The 25962-nt window shown below is 41.0% G+C and overlaps 1 protein-coding gene and 1 long non-coding RNA gene across 6 annotated transcripts; one reads left to right on the plus strand and one right to left on the minus strand.

The window, feature by feature from the left end:
* Positions 1-46: 46 nt before the first annotated feature.
* On the minus strand, positions 47-17401 carry impdh1b (IMP (inosine 5'-monophosphate) dehydrogenase 1b). 5 transcript variants are annotated; one of them, XM_056367159.1, is made up of 16 exons: positions 16999-17401; positions 11621-11719; positions 11373-11450; positions 7878-7926; positions 6156-6257; positions 5988-6062; positions 5350-5556; positions 5151-5238; positions 4857-5056; positions 4443-4533; positions 4192-4287; positions 3573-3716; positions 3291-3435; positions 3042-3185; positions 2869-2952; positions 47-2281 (listed from the first exon to the last, which is right to left on the minus strand). In XM_056367159.1, the coding sequence occupies exons 1-16, from the start codon at positions 17220-17222 to the stop codon at positions 2260-2262; spliced, it is 1848 nt and encodes a 615-aa protein (XP_056223134.1). In that variant the 5' UTR covers positions 17223-17401; the 3' UTR covers positions 47-2259. The 5 variants fall into 5 exon arrangements, with proteins under 5 accessions (XP_056223134.1, XP_056223133.1, XP_056223138.1 ...); XM_056367158.1 differs by having other exon boundaries at positions 11373-11453; XM_056367163.1 differs by lacking the exon at positions 16999-17401 and adding an exon at positions 13931-14090.
* A 6244-nt stretch (positions 17402-23645) lies between these two features.
* Positions 23646-25528, plus strand: LOC130163731 (uncharacterized). The gene is made up of 2 exons (XR_008826512.1): positions 23646-24173; positions 24893-25528. It is a non-coding gene; the product is annotated as an uncharacterized LOC130163731 (long non-coding RNA).
* The last annotated feature ends 434 nt before the right edge of the window (positions 25529-25962 follow it).

Below are 25962 nucleotides of genomic sequence, written 5' to 3' on the forward strand. Positions count from 1 at the left end.
ACACTGATAGTGTCACAACTCATGTTAAATACGACAGTAGTCCATACACAGTTTGATTTGTTTATTCTTCTTTACCATATTGAACAGCAAAAGAAACTGTTTTACTGTAAACATGTTCTGAATTGATATTCCTCAAAAACTGATGGATTTATTTACTACCGAGTTCTTTTCCGTCCATCTAAAAAGCTCCGAGTTACTGTTTTGGTTGTTGATTGCAGAGGCTACCAGTATGGCAACTGTATATGCTTCTCAATATACTGATGTTTAAATGATAAAAAAAAGTACAGCGCTAAAAAACAAAAAAAACAAACTGTAAACCTAACATCTCAGTCTATTTGTGCTTTTTAGATGGACTAACAGGACTCAGTACTTGACAAGTAAGACATTTTAAGAACCTGAATTATGTCTTTAAGGTGGGAGACTGAAAACAAGCAGCAGTCATTTAACTGAATCTAGGTATATATTTCTCCATATATTTCCATGTACATTTTCTTGCAATTCATTCCAACTGCAAGACTGTTAGTCAAGTGAACCCTGTGGAGGGTAAAGTACATTAGCACATTAGAGAAAGCAACTCAACTCTTACAATCTGGGACATTTTATTTAAAAAACAAAAAAAACAAAAAAACAAAAAAAACCCCATCTGGCAAAAAGAACATCCATTATGAAATGTTAGAAAAGCCTACTCCTATATAAGCTGAATGATAACAAAAACAACAATAACTGTTTCAAAGTAAAAAAAAGGAGGCGAGTGTGTGTAGCGGTTATGCATTACAATGCATTTTCACTGAGCTGTCATCTGCAGCCTTTATCCATCCCTGTTTCAAGGCATATCTCTGGTAAAAATAAACATTAAGTCAGAAATAAAATAAACCTGTCACACAGAACCTATGCAACACAGTGAGAGCGCAGGACTGAACAAGTGACTAAGGTACCAAGCAACTTGTTGCGCCCATTTTGGTTTTGAAGTTACAAAAGAAGAGTGTCAGAAGAAGTGTAAATACACTTGGCAGTATGTATGCATTTACAACAAAGCAGAATATAAATACAGCCATGTTTGGCTTAGTGAAAAAACAAACATGCATATCAAAAACCCTTCATACTCAATTCAAATCCCCCAAGTCTATACAGGTTTAATATAAAGGTTGTTTAATCTAAAAGGGCAGAGAAATTATCATTCTCCTCATGAACTATTTTTTGATTGATACATTGATTTTAGCTTTTTTTTTTTCTTTTTAATATACCTGATTGATCTTTAGCTTTTGGTCACTTCCATGCTCAACATATGAACACTGAGATGGGACACTGATTATTTGGCTCGAGATGTCTTTGAGGGGGAAAATGAATGTCCACAGTGGCAGAGACTGTGGGTCTGACTTCTGTCTACCGATTTCAGGTGATGTCAACAGGATTACTGTCTTGGGCAATATCTCGTACATTAGGATCCACAATACACAAGTAAACAGTAAGCGCTTAAATATAAGCAGCTACCTTTTATTAAGTAGCTTATACCTGTGAGGTCTTAAAAATGCACAAAATATAACGGATAAGTTTGCCATGATACACCGACACACTGCACATAGAGAGACAAGTGTTTAATCTTGTTTTCTGCACACGCACTAGTGTGTTTAAAAACTGGGATGTGTGAGGCTTCCGACAGGGAGTTTGCTGGTAAGCGTGGATCCCCCAAAAATAAAAAAAAAAAATAAAAAAAAAAGCCAAAAAAGATGCTGATGGGATCTGCACCATGGTCATTTTAGACTCACTAATAATAAGAGGACAAAAAACACAGCGCACCTTCACTTACGTCCCAACGTTCAGTACACACATTTTAAACCATCACACACACACACACACACCACGCACGTACACACACACACAGTCATTCACATTCTCTCGCTGCTATCAACATACACACACACACACAAAATTGGGATCAGGCTGCATACTCAAGATACAGGTGTGTATGTCATTCCGAAAACCCTGATGCGCCGCTTCTTGAGTGCAAAATCCCAGGTGTTCAGAGGGTCGGTGTCAGTTCGAAGATTCTCACTTCGCTACGGTGCCTCTTTCCTCCCCCAAGCCGCTGGTTGGGATCAGACAGAGCAACGGTGGATACTTACGCATGGGGGGGGAGGGCAGAGAGGGGTGTAGTAGGTGGTACGCATTTTAGCATAAGTGGCGGTTTCAACATTTGGTCACTGTTAGATTGGGTGTGTCACGTGCGCCGCTGATGTGTGCTCCACTCCCGCCCCCAGTTCAGTAAAGCCGCTTCTCATAACTGTGGAGGCAAAGAAACATCGGAGAGGAATCAGCATTTGCTCTAAAACAAACCTCTTTTGTTACTAAGACTTTCACATTCATGCAACAACTGCATCCATTCGTTATGCAACGTTTTGCCAGTTTTTTTTTTTTTTAAAGTAATCTTGCTGCTATTGAAGCAAATAATGATGGGAACTGAAAACACTAATGCCTTTTGCTGCATTGTCCCTCACAACTTCAGTCGCTTTATTTTGCTCTCAGCATTTCCTAATGTCAACATCTAACAGGAAGTACAGTGCTGAAGACAAGCTGTTCGTTGGCAGTGTAATGACGAAATAATCTGTGACAATCAACAAAGAAACCACAGTTCCGAGTTTGCATATCCGCTCCTGCCACTGGGAACTCAAATAACCTGCTTTCACTGTAAAAACAAACTTGTTTCTACTTTCCTTTATAAAAAGGAGGGTGTGTGTTTTTGCAATTAACTTTAAAATCATTATTCTATTCTATTCTTCATTATTCTGAAACCGAAAAAGTGAGCTCCACACAAGTGTTATGGCAAGTATCCAAATGTTTGTGTGTTCGTGTGGATGTTTTTGTACTTACGAGTGGAGTCCGTGAACGCCTCCCTCCACCTGTGCAGACATGGTGCGCTTCTCAAACTTTAGCTCTCCAGAGTACATCATGGAACTGAGAAGAAACGGAACATTGTAAAATATAACACACATAAAACTGAACTGGATTATAACCAGTGACCAACACTAACAAAAACTACTCACCGGAGGACAGACAGACTCTTTGCCCCGATGTCCTGGCAGCCATGTTGGATACCGGCTATCAGGTATGGTACAAACTTGTGGATGGACCCCTTGTCCTGGACCGAGCCCGACACACCCTGAGCTACCTTCACTTTGTCGCCCTCACTGTGGCAAAGACATCACCCAATTTATATTCATGGGGTGGGATCACCACATTGTAAAAGCTGCACTTTGAATTCGGGTTTTAACATCTTGTGACCTCCAACATACCTAAAATAACGTTTCTGGCTGCTGGTGCTTTTCTCCATGGCATCCAGGGAGCCCATACCACGGTACTTTTTCAGCCGCACACCGTCTGAGAAGAAGTACTCTCCTGGAGCCTCAGTGGTTGCTGCTAGCAACGAGCCCATCATAACTGGAGTGGGAAACAAGGGAGAATTATGTTTGTGTTCCTGTATCGCCCAACCCAACCTGATCACTGCTGTGATAAACCACTTTGTTGCTAAGAAGACTTGTTGCAACATTTGTGTGTCACAATGTTTGAAATCTCACCAGTCGATGCTCCGAGTGACAGAGCCTTCACCACGTGGCCCACAGTCTGAATGCCGCCATCTGCGATGACTGGCACACCGAAACGCCTGGCGTACTCTGCTACCTTGTACACTGAGGTCCCCTGGGGCCGCCCACATGCCATGACTAGAAGGCAGAAAATATTTTTCATGACTGCCATGGAAACAAGTCACAACACAACACATCCAGGTGATGTGATGCAGAGCAGAAGTTGGAACAAGCAGAAATCAGCTGACAAAAAAAAAAGAAAAGAAAAAAAGTAGTATTTATTTCACTCATAACTAACAGATGTTCTGAGTTCATATCCTTTTGCTGCAACATGTCTCTTCTGTTCTTCTTGGTGAACGTGACCTAGTCTGAGCATGAGAGGCCGGTCCCCATGGCAACCCAGAACAGGGCCTTGGCAGATCACCATGACAACTAGGAGTGGTCTCAGGGTATTTGTTACTGCTAGCAACTGATCGCCTTTTCTTCAAACTGTAGCTCATAGCCAGATGTACAGCAGGGCTGAACGTGCATTCTTTACCTATTTATCATTATGTCCTTATATTTAAATATACAGCGGCTTATATGTTCAAAGGATTTAAACAGGATTGAGTACCTTCCTGCGTGATGCAGATGGAGCCACAGCCCATCCCGACTCTTAGAGCATCCACACCAGCATCGATCAGATTCTTGGCCTGGGCTGCTGTAACCACTGCAGGTGGAGGAACACAAAAAAAAAACAAATGGTCAAAAGGCTGCCAAAAACCCAGGGAGTGCTTTGTGTTCAAAATCAAAGTCCTTTGACCAATGCTTCATTCCACCCATATGTACATATTTACAACAGAGGAGCAGCACCTGTATACTCACCATTTCCTCCCACCACTTGCAAGTCTGGATACTTCTGTTTAATATAATTTATCATGTTGATTTGATACACCGAGTTGCCTTGTGAGGAGTCCTAGAAATGCAAAAACATTCTTGGTTAAAGTACATAACAGTATGCATATTATGAAGACATTTCACACACATTCTGGAAGTTGAATTGAGGAGAACATTTTACCTAACATTACTGCTTGAAGATCGTTTTCAGATTCAAGTGTGTGTGTGTGTCTGTCTGTCTGTCTGTCTGTCTGTATATATATATATATATATATATATATATATAAACTCTGTGCTCAAACAATAACTCCAGTTTGGTTCTGGCTTTCTCAGACTTTTATGATAGACTGGCACCAGTGATAAATATAGAGCAACCACACTACAACCGTCAAAAACACCCACCAGCACAACAACATCCACTCCAGCCTGCACTAACAGGTCCAGTCTGTATTTGTCATCCTCCCTGGTGCCGATGGCGGCGCCGCACAGCAGCTGTTTGCGTGAGTCTTTGGAGGCCAGGGGGTAGTCCCTGTTCTTCTTCAGATCCGTCCGGGCAATAATGGCCACCAGCTCGTCGTTATCATTTACAATGGGAAGCTTGCCTGGTAACAGAGAAAGTGAGAGAAAGACAGGTTGTTAAGCATCATGGAAGAGACTAAACTCAAACTAGAAGAAGCTGCTTGAACTTTTATTCACCTTTTTTACTGCGCTGCAGAATATCATTGGCTTCTTTCAGTGTAACGCCAGCTGGAGCCACAACCAACTCCTCCCTCTTAGTCATAGTCTAGGAGATCATCAGCACAATGTCAAAGTAAAAATGATCAAATGAGTGAAGCCAGTACAAACATTAAATTGATAGTTTGTTGGAAACAAAAAAATAAATAAACATACACACCTCCTCCAGAGGTTTGCCATGGTCTTTCTCAGAAAGGAAGTCAATATCTCTGGAGGTGACGATGCCCACCAGTTTGCTGCCCATTTTGCCTGTCTCTGTGACAGGAATACCAGAGAAGCCATGTCTTACTTTGGCCTCAAACACATCCCCAACCGTGTGGCGCGGACTCATCACAACTGGGTCTGTGATAAAACCCTGCTCAAACCTCTGGAAACCAAACCAAACATAATTATTATAGTTATGGTTATTTATCCAAAGCAGCAAAAGCAGGGCAAAACCAAAAACACCACACACACACACACACACACACACACACACACACACACACACACACATCAATAAATGAATAGCATTATGCAAACAACAATACAACAGTAAAAGTAACAGAACACATGTACACACACAAACAAAAAACATAGAAAGAAGAAAATTACCATAACCTATATAGGAACAAGACAGGAAGTGATTTGAAAGACAAACAACAAGACAACAAAAACAATAACAGTAATGATGCTTCTGCTACAACCAAACCACACTTAGTGAACATCTGTTTTAACTACAAAATGCTGATATAGTATGACATAAAATACACAGAAGATATTAGTTATTTGTCCATATGAAGGATAATCGTAGTTTACCTTAACCTTGCGGACCTCATTGGCTTGGAATTCTGGTGTGCAGTTGTGGTGAATGATGCCAATCCCTCCCATTAGCTACAAAATCCAAAAGGAACGATGTGTGGATTTTAGAATTATGCAATTAAGGAAATATCAGTGCACTTTTGCAATATTTTTTTAATATCTTACCGCCATAGCGATTGCCATGGCTGACTCTGTGACGGTGTCCATGGGGGAGGAGATGAGAGGGGTCTTCAGTGTGATCTTCCTGGTCAGTGCTGATGTCAGGTCCTGGGAGACAAAAAGACAGAGGTATATATTTAAGAGTCTTAACATTCGACATTTTGTACAGGTTCCACCAGGGGGCAGACTGAACCAGGGGGATAGACAACACTCCACTGTTGTGTCTTTAAGTGGTTAATACAGTTAAATCCCTTTCAATGACACTAAAGGACATAACCTTAAATGACAAGAGGCCAGTGAGGTCAATTTAAGCAGAATTTTATAAGATAGATAAACAAGAGCTCCTTTAAAATAAGAATGGACATATTAGCTTTAGTGTGTTATTAAGTGTTCATTTGCGGTGTGAAATTCACACGCCATCTAAAAACATTGCCCTTCCTCTCAGGGACAGAAACCTGGCCATGCGAAAGAGCCACACAACAGTATCTCCAACTTTAACTTCTCACTGATTCCCACCACAGCCAGCACCAGGTTTTTGCTATCTCCACCTGGGGGAGTGAAAATAATGACATTCTTTGCACGTGGGAAAGCGAGCATATGAGCTCTATGAGGTCCAAGCTTATTACTCCTTATCTGTGACGGATGTAAACTATGGAGGCTGCTGGCTGCTTTTCTCAGAGGTTCATTGTGAAGGCGAGAGAAATCACCTAACACCACTTCTCCATTTGGAGAGCACAACTGCACTAACCTGCTAAATTCAACAGAGTTAGGAAAGCATGTCAAGAACATCACGACCCCAAAGAATTTCCCATAACAGCTCCTCGTTCATGTGGCCCCTCGTCAGGTTTCTAAAAACCTTACCCAGTGCACACAAAGCTGGTATATTACACATTTCAAGTGTACTGAGCTGCTCTGTGTGGACATGAACTACTCCACAGTTTTGACTGAGGCCAAATCTGGAAGCATTTGTGTTATTCAAGCTTGAATAGGCCCACTATCCTGTGGAAAAACTAGGGCAGCCCAAGACTCTGTGGAGACAACTAACCCATGACAACACGGCGAGACAGACAAGCAGCTCACACAGTGAAGCCAGCTCTCTCTAACGCTGAAGGACAGAGCGAGAGATTAGAGATATCAATTAAATTAAAAACTCTCCCGAGGTGGACAAAGCAGAAAAGAGGGATTTCATCTAAAGCTCGGAGATTAACTCTCCCGTCATCTGCTGAGAGAGATGGATGAGCAACCGAGCAGACACAAATGTAAACACAAGGGTGAGGCAGCAGCCAGCGGGTGACCACAGAGGGTGACCACAGCGGGCAAAAATAGCAGGGCAGCAGGACAGCAGAAGAAATGATGCAGACGCTTTTACTCAGGCAAAAACAACACTATATTTGTGAGAGCTGCAATTACTAAAATGACGCTGAGGTCTGGAGTGGAGAGGTTTGTTTAAAAAAATTAAAAAAGACTCCACTGTAATAAGGCTGATGGTTTAGGAAGCCGTTCTGCCAAGAACAGTCCGTCTGCTGACGCTGCTGCACTGCACAGTCACCATCACGACGGGTGTGGGAGAAACTGAGGAGACGATTGGTTTGTCCCTCAAAAAAGAAAAAAAAAAAAAGAAAAGAAAAACGCAGGAAAGTCTCTGCTCAGACGTGACACTTACTTGAAAACATTTGTCTGAAATTATAACAGAGCATACATGCCCCCTGCAGCTATATGTATACTCACCACTTCGTCTGATGTAAAGTCAATGAAGCCAGGTAGAATCAGGAAGTCACTGAAAGACATAAACAAAATGCAAAGTAAGCAGCTAATCCTCACAATTTAGCAGTGTTGTGAGGTCTAAAAACAAAAAACATCCACACTGCACTGAAAATGCCAGAAGCTAAGGAGTTCCTTGTGAACAACCAACATTTTGTAGTAACATCTACAAAATATCTCCAAGAAAAGCAGAAAACTGAAAATGTTTCCCTACATTATGGGTGGTATGAATTCACAGGGTGAAATGGAGATGGAAATGGAAAAGGAGAGCGCTGCTGAAAGAGATGGCTAACCAACTCAGACGTGAATGTGATAGATAAAAACAAGAGTATGACTGAGTAGCCAAAATGTGAATGAACTTGAGGTTGTGCTCATCAGCTGTAATCAAATATCCGTTATCTTTTTTTTTTTTTTGGTTGATGACTTCTGATCTTTTTCTACTTGTTACCTTCTCTATAAAACATCTAGGACAATAGCAAAGAGCCTGTGACGTATTGCTGGATACTCTGTGTGCCCTGATGGTTCCCAGAATATTGCTAAGTGGCTAAGTGCAGACAGTGAATGTAGCCAGTACGTCCTGTACTTGGTTAAAAAAAAAAAAAAGAAAATTGTACAGTTGACTTCTTTCAGCTCTTGGCCTGTATAAACACAATGAAAGGAGGAGCAAGATGAATGAGAGAGCAGGGCCCAGACTGAGGAATGGTGTGTTTGTTTTTCAACCAAACTCTGTAAAACTTTGTGGTTTCTGCAGATGGGTGTGAAATCAGGCAGTGGACAGATGGAAAGATGGAGGAATAAGGGCAGCTTTGTAAGCCATGTTGGAAGAAACTGGAGGGGGAAACTTAAAGACAAGAATAAGTCAAACAGGTAAATGGTAAACAGTACAGGTGTACATAATTGGGTCTAAATGAGAGTGGGAGTTGAGAGAAAAGGGGTGGGACCAATCTGTTGACAGATGATCGTCATTTTTTCCTGCTCTAGTAAAGGAAGGTCTTAAACAGCCACACAAGATTGGACACTGCAAGGGAGGAGCCCAAGAGCCCAAACACCCACAAACCAACATGGGAACAAGCAAGAAGTCCAGCATACATCTGCTAGCATTTAACAGCCGCCACAAACCTCAGCTGCGGCACACAGGCTGCACCTACTGGCTCGGGATCAGTGCTACGCAAGAGCGCGTTAAGTTGACTTTGAATTCTGAAGAAAACACCGGCGTGGTGACGATCATGGTTTTCCATTTGAATGTTAAATGTAGACAAATGCAAGATGCCAAGCATGAGTGTCTGAAAAGTACATGCTTAGACAACTGCCCATCTGTCCTTGCCCTGGCTGTGGCATAAAGTAGCTGACAACACTTTACAACCACACCAAAGCATTCCAACGCATGGCACCAAGTTTTTATTAATGTAGCAGCAAATTTAATAATGGTGATTCCCCATGAGTAACAAATGCATGTCTGACTCATCACTTTATTTGCTTTGTGTGACAGAAAAGCCACAAGTACACTGTTAATACACTACAGTTGGCAGCAAGAGTTAATTTTGCTAATGATTGTGGCTCTGTTGTACAAGTAACAATAAATCACAAACCTGTCCTTGTAACATACCAGCCTATGTTTGAAGTAATTGACGCTTCTCTATTATAGTGATTAAATGGTTTAATTGGCTGGTTTGGTTTTTCCGTGGAACAAAGGTGCAGTCCGTGATCGGTGTACAGCACTGCACCATGTGGTCTTGTATGTACAGAATAAAGGATGTAGTTGAGCTGAATGGCAATGACCCAGTATTTACCCTGAACCAACAGCCTGAGGCTCGTGTAAGAAATTACAGGGATGTTTCGTAGATGTATTTTACAACGTCTACACATATAACATACAATTCATCAATGTGTTTTTAACAGAGCCATAGACACACTGTCTATATTCAGGCAAAAGCACTAGAACACCTTTAATTTTGAGGCCATTTCAAGAGTGTAGAGAGTAGAGAGCAATGGAGTTCAGATGTAGATTTAATGAAGTGAACATGTTCACAATCATGCTCAAGACATGGTTTCTGCACCTGGTTCCAAGTCACAATATTGCAGGAAGCTGTCTCTCTCACAAAGCCCTTTCCGTCTTCCTGTGTCACTTTAGGTGGCTCACTTTCTTTTTCCTCTACTGAGAGTGAACTAGTCAATGAACACATTTAGAAGAACAGTACACACACACACACACACACACACACACACACACACACACACACACACAAACAAAATACAGAAACTTTAAATCTGCCTAGGAGAAATCTAATAATAGAAGCTGAAACTCTTTCACTAAAATCTGTACTGTATTTGTCACACTAGTGTTAGAACAAGGTTAAAATGCAGGACAAATGGCTTGTAGAGACCCGTGCAGACTCTTTCATCCTCAGACCAATCCCATTCATCCCAGTTCCTCCTGCAGCTCACATGATGTCAATTCATGCCATCATGTGCGCAACCTTTCCATTGGCCGTGATGCACTTGATTAGTTTGGAGGGTGTTATCCAATCACATGTGGACACACTCAAACATCATTACGTTTTCTATTCAATTAGCTTAAGCAGAAGCAGCGTGATTAGAGCAAAGAATTTGATGTTTTTCAGCTGATAAAATCTTCCAAATGCTTGAATTACTTGAATCAAAATGTTATTTTGTTGGCCATATGCAGTTGATAATTATCTACATTATGTTATACACAATAGCGCATTAATGAATGGTCTTTAAGGGAATGCTGAAAAGGCATTTTAAGCAATGGCTGTAATGGTTGTTAGGACCTGCGGCACAACATATTGTTGAGGTAAAGCACTGTGATGACTTTAGGAGAATGTTCAGTGGAGCAAATGCAAGGTAAAAAGAGATGACATGCTTCACTGTGCCTAACAACCACCACAAGTGAGTTGCACAACGCTTTGCTTCTTGTTGTTTATTATTAAGAAAATCAAAAAGGTGATTAAATGGATTAATTGTGAAAATGGTGATCTATGATGATCTATAAAGCATTCTTGATGTGTCACCAGAATGCCTACTAGAGGAGTGTGAGGGTAAGTAAGAGGTGAAAAATTAGTGCTTTAAGAGTACCTTTAGCAAAGCATCTGTCAGAAAGTGCACAAGCTGTTCTGTCATGCATTCATGCTGCAGTCACAGGACAGGTTGCGCACTTTGATGGTTAGTTGAGGTTAATGATGCAGCTCTGCCCACTGGAAGCAAATTTCATCCCCATGACCAAGATCCGGTTGAGCATTCCACCAATCCCTCCATTTATCTTCTGCATTCATGCACTTCCACGGCACCAGATTGAGATTTCTAGATGGTTTGTTTCATTCATGGTAAAGTTGCTTTAGACGGACAGTCATTTGCTTCCCCTATATGAATTCACTATTTGGAGAGACAGAGGATTTTAACAGCACAGTTTAAAAACAGTTTAAAGATGACTGTTTTACTCACTTGTAAGTCAACCCATCTCCTTTAGAGCATAGCTCTTCAGCCGTATGACCATCGGAGACAACGCACTGTTGGTCAGATCTGCTGGTTCAAAATGTGTTGGCCATTACAAAGCACTGGTGCGTACACGTCACCCACCATTGCGCGCAGGTGAGGTTTTAAAATGAGGAGACCTTATTTTTAATTTATTTAATTACTTTACTGACATTTCAAAATAACAAAATCAAAGTCTGTGATGCAGGGAAACTTACTTGTATGTAAGGCCATCTCCAATTGAGAAGAGCTGCTGAGCCGAGAGTCCATCTTCAGGTACATAGCCAGTACCACCGCTGATTAAGTAATCCGCCATGCTGCCAAATGATAATGAGAGGCAACTTCAGTCAGCTGTGCAGCCCCAGAATCAGATATAGATGTTTATCTACAGGCAGTGACAGGATGCTCTGCAAGAACTCTAGACATCCACTTTACAGACAGAGCTTTAGTGACCTTCTCACAGGAAGACATAACCATAGCAACATCAACATCCCTCAGCCAGCCACAGGTCAGTGCGCCTGCGCGGCAGGTGCAAGATGCCACTGCTTCCTCTACTTTGCGAAAACAAACCATTAATCATCCTGTGATGAACTTTCAACCCTGCTGTACAAACTTGAGAGCATATGTTTAACGACCATTACAGATACATTTAATGGACATTAAAAATATCACTAATTACATCTCATAATCAAGTATACGTCACTGAAAAAATTCCTACCGTGATTTTTGTGCTGGGAAGGACACAGCGAATCTACTTTCTCTGCGTCTACAATATTAAACCGTTATAACATAAATCGAGCGCATCAGAAACAAATAAAGCAAATGACAACAGTGCAGCAGTCCCCACACGACCGCGTGTTGAGCAAAATATGGCCGGGTGACCCACTAACATCTCACGGGACGAATATGTCCACTAGTGCCCGCTTTCGATTTCAAGCGAGGTGATACTAAGGTCAAATGCTAAAAATAAAATCAATGAAACGCGGTCTGAATGGCACACATTATCCTAAAAATGTATATTTTTTCGACTTGAGCGGTAACGTCTACTGTCCCGGTGACCTACATTACCTTACCAGTAGCTAGCAAACATTAGCTGCCGGTAGATAAAACAAAACATGCTAATTCAAATCCGTCTTTGTTTTTATAGTGACGCGACAACACAGCGTCCATGCTGCTGATCATCCGTGTTGCATTATCCATGCTAGTAACGTTGTCCATGTTAGCCCCTCTGTCATCTCTCACAATTCATAACTCCATGCCTGGTTAACCACTGTTTATCATCCACCAAACAGCACTTTGTCTTTTAAAAATTGGCTTACATTTCATCAAAGTTCAGCCAGTGTTAACCTGACCACATCCTAATGCTGGAATAAGAGGTGAACCAAAACTAAAACTTGAAATTTTATTACATTAACTTCTGTATTCAGTGTTCAATGCACGCCGAGTTGGAGAGTGGCTCCCAATATATGCTAAATGATCTGAAATATTTTTCTACCCTGTATAACGCAGTTCAGAGAACAGAGGCAACACTATTTTACAACAGAGTTTTGTATTGCGATTTCATGCCCACAGCATGCGTTGCATGCCGGTTGATAATGCCATATCTATCATTTTCAGGAACGCAAAGGGGAGGTGATGTTACTTTATTTGAACTTATATCAAGTGAGCCTTCAATATGTACTATTAAAGATAAATGAAATAAAATAGACGCCTTTTTAATTAAAGCACATGACGCACTACATGAATATGTTAACGAAGATACCGTGGCAACTGCTGTCTAACACTATTGACACTGTTAGCTTAGAGTAATCATACTTGTAATGTTAGCAAACGGTTAGCTAGAGGATTGGAGACACCAGTTTCATCAGCCAGCTGGCAATATGGCTGGCACCTAACCAACATTCAGTGAAATTCACAGGCAAGTTAACTCAGACCTGTAAATCATTAGTCAGTTTTTAGCACGAATAATTGTGCTTTCACAAACACATTTGCCATGTTGAAACGGGCACTTGTGCTAGCGTTCAGGTACATTATTTAGCGACCGTTACAATACAATTTTGATGTTACCTCATTGAAATTTATACCAGCCTGTACGAGCAGGTAAGCTCTATCCAAATGACGATAATACAAAGCTGTCACACCTGGCGCAGATATTTTTTATAACTCACTGGAGTACATGAATCTGAACTTTTTGGCAGACCAGACCTAAGCTGCGTCCAGACTACGTTTGACTTGCAGACATGTGGGAGCAGCCATTAGCATTTAGCATTAGCGGCGTGGTTATTACGGCTTCACCCACGAAAAAGGCTCCTGAGACGTTAAAGCTGCTCTCTCCATTAACAAGTAAGAAAGCGTTTTAAATCATGTCTGGCGTGAACACCATAATCTTTTCCTAGACCGAGAAACGTTAGCTACAGCTGCCTAATGGAGCTGCTGATGCCCACGTTGACTAAAAGAAAGCAACTTTCCATGAGTGACCCTGCAGATGTCAGGCTGGGAGCGGTGGTGGACGCGCTAATTCAGTTTACCTCGTAGAAGAAACTAGAAGAAAACACCGGTCGTTCGTGGCTCCAAGATGTGAAAGTACAGGTCTGCATTAAAGTGAAACAGAAGCGATTGCCCGTCGCAGACAGTGCGTGTTGGTGTTATGTACTAGGGGCAGCGTCACATCCCCTCTCCCGTCAGAGGCGTGTTTAACCCTCTGCATCCTGCTCCTGACAAATCACAGGACTAGTTATGGACATAGGTTGTGCAACGAAGAACTTGTACACGAAGTCTAGCAAGAGACAAAAATGCTGACAGACTGGTCGTCAGTGAGCACTGCTTTTTTAAGGCAACAGAGCTATAAAGTTGTCCCTACTTGAATTTGGATTATTTAAGGGGTTTGTAAAATCTTCTTGGACAGTGTTGGGCAGCTCTTTATACATCCACTACATTTTAAAAGGGAACTAGTTTCACTCCACTGTGCATATATGACAGCCTCAATAGTTACTTCTCACATTAAGATTTTCCATACAAACCCTTTCACCATCTTATAAAATACTATGCATTGTTATAGATTAGACTTTCCTAACAGTATTGCTGCATAATGAGTAGGCTACTTTTACTTTTGATTCTACAAGTACATTTTTTGAAGATACTTCTACTTTTATTTGTAATGGAGTACTTTATTGTGGAACTGCAAGTTTGACTAAAGCATCTGAGTCATTTACCATTGTGCTTTGGCAGTTTCAGTTTTCATTGTTTTGCTTTTTTTTTGTAAAATTTTCATTTTTAGTGCCATGTCAAAGGTTCAGAGCAAAAAATACATGGACACATCTGTTGGTGTGGACACCGTGTAGAGCTAGGTAGATACTGTGAAAGAGGAAATCATGTGGCTAAGTCGGCCTAATATGGGCATATTGATTGATTGATACTGTCATGCCTTAATTTTCCTTAATTTAGAGAAACGTTGTGTTGAATTTAACCAGTGCTGCCTGGATTCTGGTCACATGTAATTAACCTAAACTGGATTAAGTGCACTGAAAAGCCAGCACCAACCACATTTTTTTTCACATAATAACAGTTGCAAGAAGTGTTCAGAGTGGCCATGTGTAACAGAGCATAGCTAAGGCTGGCTATGCTGAGTTAAGGATAAGACGGCTGTGGCAGCTGCTCACATTTAATCCTATATTTTCTTAATGTTATGTTAAGTAACACAGAATCCAGATGTATATACGTAATCATAAATTGTGCACCCAGTATAGTAGCTGCTTGTGGTGTTCTGTGGAGGAAACAAAGTCAAGTTCAACCAGTATGTGAGAAATACACCCTCACTGTAATTAGTTACTGTGAAAAATGAGAAAGTTGTATTTAATGAGTGATAGTCTGATTAGAATAAATTCAAAAAGCCCATCATGCTTATAGGAGCTAAGTGTTGGGCAGTCCGGGAAGGGGAAGCAACATAACACCGCACATCCAGGCACACACACACGTGCACATTTACATTACTTGGCAGTCTGTCAGCATGCTGTTCTTGTCATTAAGATGTCGGCAGCATAAACGGTTGGCATGAGTTCCTGACAGAAAATCACTGTTGCTTTCACACATCTGAAAATACGACTGTCAGGATCTATTATCTCCTCCTCTTCAGCTTCATGGAGCGGAAAGATCAGAATAAAATGATTTACTACCAATAAAAAAAAGTTTTTTTGTTGTATGTGCTGCAAAAAACCTTTACACATTTGATACTTTGGCAACATCAAGAGCTATTTTTAAACATGTTGCAGCCAACCTCAAGTCTGTCTCCTGGCAGGACTGCGGTCACCTTAAACAATCTTGCATGTACAAATCAAACTATGGCGATTTGACACAGAGATTCAATGCGAATATATGGCTAACGCTGTTTTGTATTTGCAGTTGTACTGTAATGGGGTTTCCAATCATGGCATAAAAAAAACAGATCCGTCTGTCAGAAATTAGGGATTATAATTCAGAGTTGGGATTAGGGAGTTAGGGAGTGATCCTCTGTATTTAGTGTGCTTTCATCTTCAACTTTGGCAGGCAGTGTGACATAAGTCACATAATATTTAAGTTGAACGAACAAGGTATTGTCTACAGATACAGAGTTTTTCATTTTTTGTGTAACAGTACTATTCGTGGGGCTGGTGATATGGTATAAGGACCTGCATATTGACCATTTCTCACAGAGATGCACTTCAGATGTCAAATACAATAGAGAACCTCAAGGTCTTCCCTCGAACCCAGTGTACTTCACAGTCCTCCCTTGTTCTATAATAATCTTAGGAGAGAGTTGCTAGATATGTCTGCCAAGGTGACTCAGTGGGATCCGTTTCCCATTCTGTGTTTGTGTCAAATTAAATGTGGGTCATTGCAGATATGGGTCAGTGGTTCCTTTATGCACTGTAGCTATTTTGAGCAGTTGATTCAGGCTTGTTTATCCGCCCTGCAGCATGCTGCTCTCTCCTGCCTTGATGGTGCATCGTGGAATTGTCTGTGTTCGTGAGGGGCCGAGGAGCCGTGATAAAAATAGGCCCTGACAACTTCACATTTTTTTTTTTTTTTGGCATCTTCTCATAAGCCCAAATGATTATCCACAGGGCATTTCAAACAACTCAAAAATGAAGTGTGCCATCCAAAGCAAGGGATTTAACCTCAAGGGCATTTGCAAACTGATCTAAATGCAAGTGTGTGTGGACATGTAAACTGACCTGATGGCATGAAGGTAATTTACATGTGCAGCCTTATGAAAGCACAGCCAGTGGAAGCAATGAGAATGACAGAAGTGACTCACATCATCATGAGGGTTGAAATTCTATTTTTGCAAAGTCATTGTTAGTCTTACTTTTGCACTTATCTTTTTGAATCAACATTGATCCTCCTTCCTTTCCTTCCATCCTTTTTGTAATTTCTGGAAAAAGTTTGAGCATTTATTCAGTTTTTTTGCAGAGCTCTCACACTTGCTGCCAAGAAATTAATTCTGCAGCCCCCAAATTTGCAAAAACAAACAGCTCCAAAAAGTCTTTCTGTTACATTCTGTGAAAAAAGTGAAACGAACAGATTTAATCTGCACACTGATGAAGTTACACTAACTCACCTCTCTGGGCCAAAACCGGCCTGGATGCGCGTGGCGCTGTATCGCTGGGCTGCAGTTTCATGTCCATGGCCATGTGAGGTTTGCCGGACATACTGCTCACCTTCTCGGGATCCAACATTGGTATGCGTAGGCTGAGTGTCCCCCACAATTCTCCTATAATCCACCTGCTGGCTCTCCCTCGCTCCTTCTGCTCCAAAGTGCTCATAACCATACCCCTCCATCATCCGTCCAAGGTCAGCCTCTTGTTTTTAAACAGATTGTACAAAATCAGACAAGATATCTGACACCTGAAGGTTACATTTGGGTCAAAACATTAGAGAATTTTTTTGTTGAAACCTTGGAATTATATGAACTTCATAACTAAAGTTTAGTAAGAGTTTGGGAGTTACATTTTGCAAAACAAATGCAAAATCTCCATTTGTTTCTAGTATCCTTATCTGAATGCCAGCGCCTGCTCTATTTACTCTGTTGCTAACTTCCAGACTAGATACCGAGCTGCATAGGTGTTTCCACAGAGAGCAAAACAGAAAAAAAGACCAGTGTCAGGCGACTCCGTCTGCTCCTGAACAGGATGCACCTGCCTACAAAAAGACACCAGCCACCTCTAGGCGTGTCAATAGAGGGCGTCACCTAGGAGATTCTCCCACTGAGAGGGTGTTGCTGTGGAAATGATGCCAGCAGCGGAGTGTTGTCGTGGAGAGGCTGTTGTGCTGATGTCTTCAATGACCGTGGAGGAGGTCTTCTGTCATGTAGGTAGAGGGTAATGCAAAGGGTAGAGGAGCACAGCAAAGCCCCGCACTGCACTTATATGTGGGATAAAGCAGTCATTGCCCTGAGCGTTTCTCTACCAGTTGAATGGAGTGAGTGGTCCTGTCCTGCTGAGTGCTCCATGAAGCTCTCTCTACGTCTTGCTCCCCCTCTATGCATACGTTAATCCTGCTTTCTATCAGTGGAAGAACGTCACTTTCACAAAGAGGATTTCAGAATTAGAAGGAACAGGACTATAGTGTCAAGCTCTGCAAAGAGAGCAGCACATTTTACCGCTGAAACAGCAAGATCATCACTGTGGTGTGTTATTTTATTTGTCTCAGCGGGCTCTATTAAAACCAAATACATACAGCAAACATAGCATTGTGAAAGAACTGCATTTGGCACAGGGCAGTGTTTTTTTTTTTTTTTTTTTACAACTCATTTTAGCTCCTCTTACCATTACCAACTGGTATGATTTGTATTCCTTCTTGAGCTTTGCGCAGGCCTCATATAACCACTCCACTTCCCTAATATAACACAACATGTACCTTGACACTGCTGAGTGAAGCTTGCACCAAAGTGTCAGTGTTGCATAATCACTCAGAATGGTTTCAGAAGCAGTTTGTTTTCAAATGAATATCCCTTATCGTCTGCATGTACATATTTACATACGGATGCGAAGTTTTCACGTGTCCGAATGCTTGTTTTTTTTTTTACATGAGAAAAGCCTGTGAACCCACACTGTCAGTGGGCTGTAAATACTATGTATGGCATCAATATGTTGTTGACTCTTTTGTACGTGATAAAGGATCATCATCTTAAAAGGATTCCCACACACACACACACACACACACACACACACACACACACACACACACACACACACACACACATTTGGGGTGTCACTCCTCTCAAAGGGATCACCTCCAGGTGACTGACTGTTTGTGACAGCTGGTGAGACGTTAAGATGGAAAATCCTCTTAGCTTGTCCTCTGAGGCTCTAATAAGTTCCCCACTTACAACTCACATTCACCTATAACACATGGTAACAGAAAACCCCTCACCCACACAGTGCAGATAACAAAACGAGGAAACTGACACATAACTGATACATATTAAAATGATCTGTGGCATTAAAGGGTCAGTGTCACATGCTGGAGGGACGGGAGGAAGCCACTCTAAATTTCACATGTGCCTGTCCACAGGTTGTGCGTGGTCCCTCCTCATTCAATCACTTAATCATAATGCCTGTCATGTGCACAGTGTGGGTAGTCATTGACTGGCTGAGACAAATGAGAGTCATGAGATTTAACACAAGGGTTACCCTTCCCAACAAAAGAGTACTCCTTGTGTGTGTAAGCTGATCTGAATCTACAGTAGTTGTAATTAATTTCACGTCATACTACTTAGAGCAAAGGCTAGTCCCACAGCTAAAAGCAACTGAGAGACTTTATAAAGTGAAAGTGAAAATTGTGATAAGCTGTTCATTTTTATTGTACTTCAGTTTTACTTTGTCTGTTATTGCTGTTATTTGTCAAAGGTCACAGCCTGTGAGAACAGCTGCATCATGTACTCTGTGGCTCTGTTGAAAGCGTTCTAAAGACAGAGAGTAAAAGGACAGCCTGAGTTACCCTGAGGCAAAGATTTGCTGTTGGACCACTGCCACCCACCATTCTCTGTGTACTTTGCATGTACCCTGTTACATACAGCATTAGGTGCAAAGCACACAAAGGAGCACATATGGCAGCTTCATTTTATATTCCTGGAGACCAACCAGTAATCCAGAGCTTGTGGTGACAAAATTAAATGTGAAAATGCACTGAAATACCGTGAACCTGGGAGTTTGGGGGTCCCTGGAGGTCTGTGGACTGGGAGCAATTGCCCACTTTGCCTGGTTGGTAATTCAGCCTTGGTTACAGACTGGGAATGTAGAGTTTGAAAGACTTGGGTGTTTAAGAGAGAAGTGTCTAATGAAGCAATGCTGTCTAGTTACATTAGCATCCAGTGTTTCTGGAGTTTGACCCTTATCTAATAGCCAGTATAATTTGGCCTCTGCTGCACAGATTTTGACCATATTTTTAAATCTATCTCTCAAGTCCTCCAGGATTATGCAATAAATTTGCTCAAGTACACTGTAAAATAAATGTTCAGTTCTGACACCATAATTTCAACAAAGAACAGAAAGCATAGCTACAACGTGTATGTCATTGTTTGGGGACCAACCAGCAAGACACAAGTTTCAGATTTCAAAATGGTGGGTTTTATTATTGGGCACTAAAGCGGTCAACAAAAGAGAACTAAACTCAAAATACAGCCAACTCAGTAAAGACAAAATTGACCTAACTCAATAACAAAAAGACAGCACTGAAAACTACTCATTGCATGAGTCCGTTTTTACATAGTGAACGGACAAGCAGCATAGTAAGAGAGAAAGGAATATTAATCCAACTTAAAGACAAATCACCAATAACCCAGTTGGAAGTTTATATAACTTCCTTTGTCTTGCTTGACCAAATAAGCAGTGAGAGTATAAGCATACACAAACCATTGACACTGACACACACTGGCAATGCAGAGCAGCACTCTTTAAGATTATTAATAACAGTTGATACAGTATAATATATGACACAGCATCAAAAGCATAAGAAAGTTAATGTTGCCTTGATTCCATTTAGCTGCTTCACTTTCATGGATCTTACTATAGGCTTTTTTCACAGCAGACATTTTGACTTATTAAAACAAGAAAAGAAGAGGTGAACCAAATTTCATTGACTATAGCTGAGTTGCATCACATGTACGCCATGCCAGTGACCCAGCACGCACACAGCTAACACACCAAGGTGAAAAGCAGCTGTTTTTGATGTTATCAGTAACACCTGTGACTCTCCTGCTGTGACATGCCAAAATGTCTGCTGTGGGAAGGGCCCATTATGATAGAGTGTAATAAATCAAAACATGATATAAACACAATAGAATCAGTGTTCTGAAGTGTTGAAGTGTAATCTGTTCCTTTTTACACAACATTAAGGACATCTCTTCCAGCCTGCAGCCATGTGAGACAGTACTGCTGCTTAACTATCATACACTGCCATCTAGTGGATGCAATGTTTTATTGCCCCAAACGCCATAATAATCCCCTGAGTAAGGGCTTTCTGAATGTAGATAGTTTTCTGACTGTTCGTCACAGATGTGCTGCCATGTACTTTGTCATCTCTACTCTTGCAGAAGGGAAATCACAATCGGTTTCTAGTCTAGTCCGAGTCTGTCATATAAACCATTAATAAGTGCTCGTTCCTTCACTTTTTTAAATAATCACCTGACAATAGCTGGGTGCACTCTGTGTGTTATAACTGAAGAGTTTCTGCTGATTCACTTCGTCTTCTATTTTCTCTCTGTACCATTGTTTACCTGTTTTCACTGACTCCTTTCAGTGTGTGTACGGTGGTAGTTAGTTAGTTAGTTAAAAGTGGCCTAAAATGACATTTATAAAGAAAATACAATTGTTTCTCCTTGACACTCAGCTGCTTTTAAGTCCATGAAGTGAAATGAAAAAAAAAGGATTTAGTGTGTGTGGGCATGAACTTGTTTTACTACATTCATGGGATCTAAAAACCAGGAGCCCAATATACTTGGGGGGCCGAGATGCTGTTAAGACTTAGTTTTCAGGGTTAAAATTAGGCTCAGGTTAATGTTAGGGTGAAGGTTGGGGTTGGACATCTAGTTGTGATAGTTAAAGTTAGGGTAAGGGGCTAGACAATGCATTATAATAATGGCGGGTCCCTACAAATACTGTAAAACCGAGGTGTGTGTGTGTGTGTGTGTGTGTGCTGCGTGCTATGTGAGCAATGTGAATTATTGGCTGCCTTTCAGTTGCTGCTGAAGAAGAAGAAATCTTTGGCAGTTGGTGAAAAGGGCAGTGAGTCAGAGTACAGCCCCCGAGCTCCAGACTCTAAAAGCAGGTTGCTCAACTCTATGCTTTTTCTTTATAACCTCAGGAAATTATAAAACTTATATTATAAGCACTCTACAGTAGTTGTCAATCACCACACAGAAGAAATGATTTGTGAATTTGTACGGTGCGGGCTTGTCTGAGTTAATATGCTGCAATATCCTCAACTTTTTTGTCTCATAACTTATTAGTAGTATTGATTACTTATATACTCTCATAGCAAATGTATAGTGTTGATTTTTCGAGTCTGCTCTACATCTGAGCTACTCTCCCTGAACTGTCCTACTGACAATCTGGGCTGAGTTTCCTGAGAAATGGAGCCAGGCCACAGAGGAAATGAAATCATGACTTTTTCATGAAAAAGATGGAACAGTGCTGTTATTTAGTTGCTCTCGTTTTTCTGAATGTGGGAATTTTTCAGAGCAAAAGTCTGGAATCTCCACTCTGGCATGTGACTGGATTGGAAAACCCAAGACATTTTCTACTTTATGTACAGTATATTTCTGATAAAAGACTGCAGGCAAGTCTATACAGCGTGGTGGGGTAGGAGCACGGCCGTCCTGGTTTATGAGGGAGTGTGTGTGTGTGTGTGGTGAAAATGAAACATGAATACAGTATCTCCCTTTATGATCACTCAATGTTTAGCTGTGAGTCAGTAAGACACTGCAGTTTATTTCTAAATGTCAGCGGTCTGACTCATTATGAGGAAGTGAGAGAGTTTACTCATGAGAGATCCTCTTGCTCTTTATCATCTTTGTTTGTTTTTTATATGCTATTTCTGTCATCAGATAAGATCTGTCAAGCCTCTAAGAAACTGTAATGGGACTGAAATGAATAAATGTTCTATTATTCAAAGAAAAAAATTCATCATAAAATATTGTATACACATTCATTGTGCCCAGAGGATGACTCCTACTGACACTGAGGAACCTCTAACTTTCACTCTTTCATCAACATGACATTGACATATGTGGTTTTAGGTGAAATGTCTTAGCAACTATTGTGTCATGAAATATGGTTGAGACACTCATGTTCGCCTCAGGATTAATTAACAACTCTGGCCTCTTAAAAAAGAACTCCACTGATTAAAACTTGTCTAACTCATGATGAACAGTTGAAAAAGTATAAAAATCGATTGAGCAGAACCAGAGTTATAGTCTTTTTTCTTCTATGCATTCTTCATCCGTGTCGGAAACTGGCACCTACATTACCCATGATACAACTTGAACACCAACAGTTGTGAGGGAGATTTGGGTGTGTTATGCTAATATCGGCTAACGTAGCCTTGAGCCTCCAGCCTCAAGCAGAAATGTGGAGTGGACTACAGAGGTTTGGTGAACCCACTTCTTTGTAAATCCACAACCCCAGATTGTTCTCATTTTCAAACTTGTCGTCTTTAGCCCCAACTGACACTGACTCGAGTGATATCACTTCACTTTATCAGACTAAAAACATCTCCACAAAAGGCTTTATTCAACTCTTTTTTTTCAGCCTCCTCGAGACCTTAAGAATTCCCTTTAACCATCCATGTCGTCATCAGGTCAAAAATGTTGACCGCAACTTTTATGACTAAATACTCCTGACATTTCCATCAGCTGTCTCAGCTGTATGTTGTCTTCAGTGCTAATTATCAACTACAGCTAGTTAAACCATTTTGATGCTGCAAAAATACAACCCAGCTTATAAACTAAAGTTTTTCTATTTGCTGAAGCATCAACATGTTAAAACATGTCATTGTGGTTCAAAATGCCCAGCAGTTTGCTGAATTAGTGGTTTGCCATTAGAAGGTTGAATCATGTTCTTAGACAATTGAAAATTATGAATAAACCCCCCTGGCACTTTTCCATGGCGGTGTGATACATTCACTTGGCGAGAAAAGTGTTTTCCACGAATCTCTGAAGTAAAGTGAAAATTGCCTCAGATTTCTGACAAACATTCTTCTTCGGAAACATTTTATTTCTGACGTACAGTTTCACAACTTTCAAACAGTAATACATGTATTGCAGTAATGCGAAAACAACACAAATTAAAAAGCTTTTCAATGAATATGCAGAATTTAAAGACTGGAACCTCACCGAGACACTTCATTAAGACGTGACAACCCAGTGGAAATTCCTGAACTCTCCTCAGGCTATCTCAATCTTTGCACACACAGGAAATCGCAGCTTTCTTACGAGGTGATGTCACTGTTACGCACATTAATCTAGCACGGCTTTCATATAGGGAGGCCAGCAGCTCACTCAGCAGAGGAGAGCAAGAGAAGCAGACTGCAGCCGTGGGACTCAGCTCCGCCTGGGATGAAGACTTTCTCAGCGCTTAGCAATAGAAAAAACATCTGAAACCACTCAACGACTAAAAAAAATATATAAATATCAGCGGATTTCTCTGCAACTGCCGCGTTGGTTGGAAACAACTCCAGCCGACTTCAAAGAAAGGAGCAGCAGAGGAAAAACACCGCCGTTCAGCCGGGCCTGTGGTAGGTTGTTTTGTTGTTCTGCCTGAATGTCTAGGTTTTTTAAAAAAGTAACTTAGCGGTAACGAACAGACAGGAAACAGTTGACGCTTGTCCTCGCTCTGTGGTCTTGTGTTTTACCGTTTCTTAAAGCCATGTGCTCTGCGACGGACTGCTGCCTTCAGGTTCGTGTCTGAAGTCCCGCTTTTGATTAAGTGGAATTTGTATGTAAATGACACAGCTACAGTCCCATCTGTAACAGCACAGTGTTTAGTGACTATTGTTTATGCAAGAGTACCATATATTTCACAGGTAGAAGAAGAATTTAGTCATATGCATCACTTCTGGTATAAACGTGTCTAATATTCTCTACTTCTCGCAAATTAAACTGCAATTGTGGCATCAAAATCCAAATATTTCCAGTCAAACTGCTCGTTATTGTGAATTAATGTTCTCCAGTAGCCTTTAAATGCACCGCTAGCCCAGGCTACTGGTTCTTCCTGTTGATGTGGTCTGGTAACCATAGCTTTGTTGCAGGTAATTTCCCACCAGGCACCACCTCCTTTCTCTTAATCCTCTGAAATGCATTTTGTGTATTGTTCATTCAGTCTGTAGCTATGTCATGTGGAAAATAATGACTCATAATGAAAATGTGAATTATCTATCTATCTATCTATCTATCTATCTATCTAAAATAAAATCTACAATTAAAGAATTAACTGATCTTTTTTCCCCCTCTGCAGCCGATTGTCCTCTTCCATTGGAACCATGGTGGCAGCAGTCCTTAAGTTGTATTTCATTGGAACCGCGCTGACTGTCCTTGCAGTCATTTATGGAATAGTGGACTCATTTGGTGGTCTGATGTATGTCCAAGACCGAAACTACATACTGGAGCTGGACCACCAGACACAGAGGGAGCTCTCGTCAAGCATCCACCAGCAACGCTCGTCTGTGACTAAAAACATCGGCTCATAGTGGAGAGAGCCTTGGACGTGATTTACAGTAATGTCTGCTGAATGGACACGTTGGACACTGTGGCAACGGATCAAGAGACTGTGAGACTTCATGCTACCATTGCTGAGTTTCGATATCATTATTGTGTCTAACTTCTCATACATGTTGTGTGCTTTGGAAAAGCTCAACACAGGACTGTTGTTGATTATGGATGCCTAATCCCATAACATGTCTGTTCCACTTTGTATGATCTGCTGTCAGACACAGTAGCAGCTACTCTGAATCAAAGCAATCACAAATCTGACCCCAAATGTGGCAGCACTACTGAACCATCTGATTTGCACTAACAATGAGGAAGTTTTGTCCTTTCTTTTTGTCCTGTCTTTTTTTTTCTTTTTTAATAAAAGGAATTGAATTAAATGGAATATACTGCAGCCTCTTCTAAGAAACAGATGTCATTAGCTGTTCACTGGAAAACATTAAAGCTGGAACCTCAGGGATCTGCAGTGAATTAAGAACTTAAGGTTTATTCAACAGAACATCGCATTAATCCCAATGTGTTTTACAGTATCATACAGTGAGCACAAAAAACACACACCCATTTAGGGCTATGTTAACCCTTACTGACCTGCAAGGTGTCTTCGCTTTGAAACAGTCTAAGACTCAGATTAAAACACAAAAAAAAAACTTAGTACAAGAACTTGGTACAATTGAAAGAAAATGTGCAGGACACACAGTAGTCAAGTCAGGTCATGCTTTATTTGTATGGGTTTTATCAATATTACGTCCAATATCTTTTCAATGGTATTCACCAGTCCACACAAGCAGCAGGTCCCAACACGACCCAGGATCTTAGCTG

Source organism: Seriola aureovittata, chromosome 22 (assembly GCF_021018895.1).
Source record: "Seriola aureovittata isolate HTS-2021-v1 ecotype China chromosome 22, ASM2101889v1, whole genome shotgun sequence".
In the NCBI taxonomy this organism is placed as follows: Eukaryota; Metazoa; Chordata; class Actinopteri; order Carangiformes; family Carangidae; genus Seriola; species Seriola aureovittata.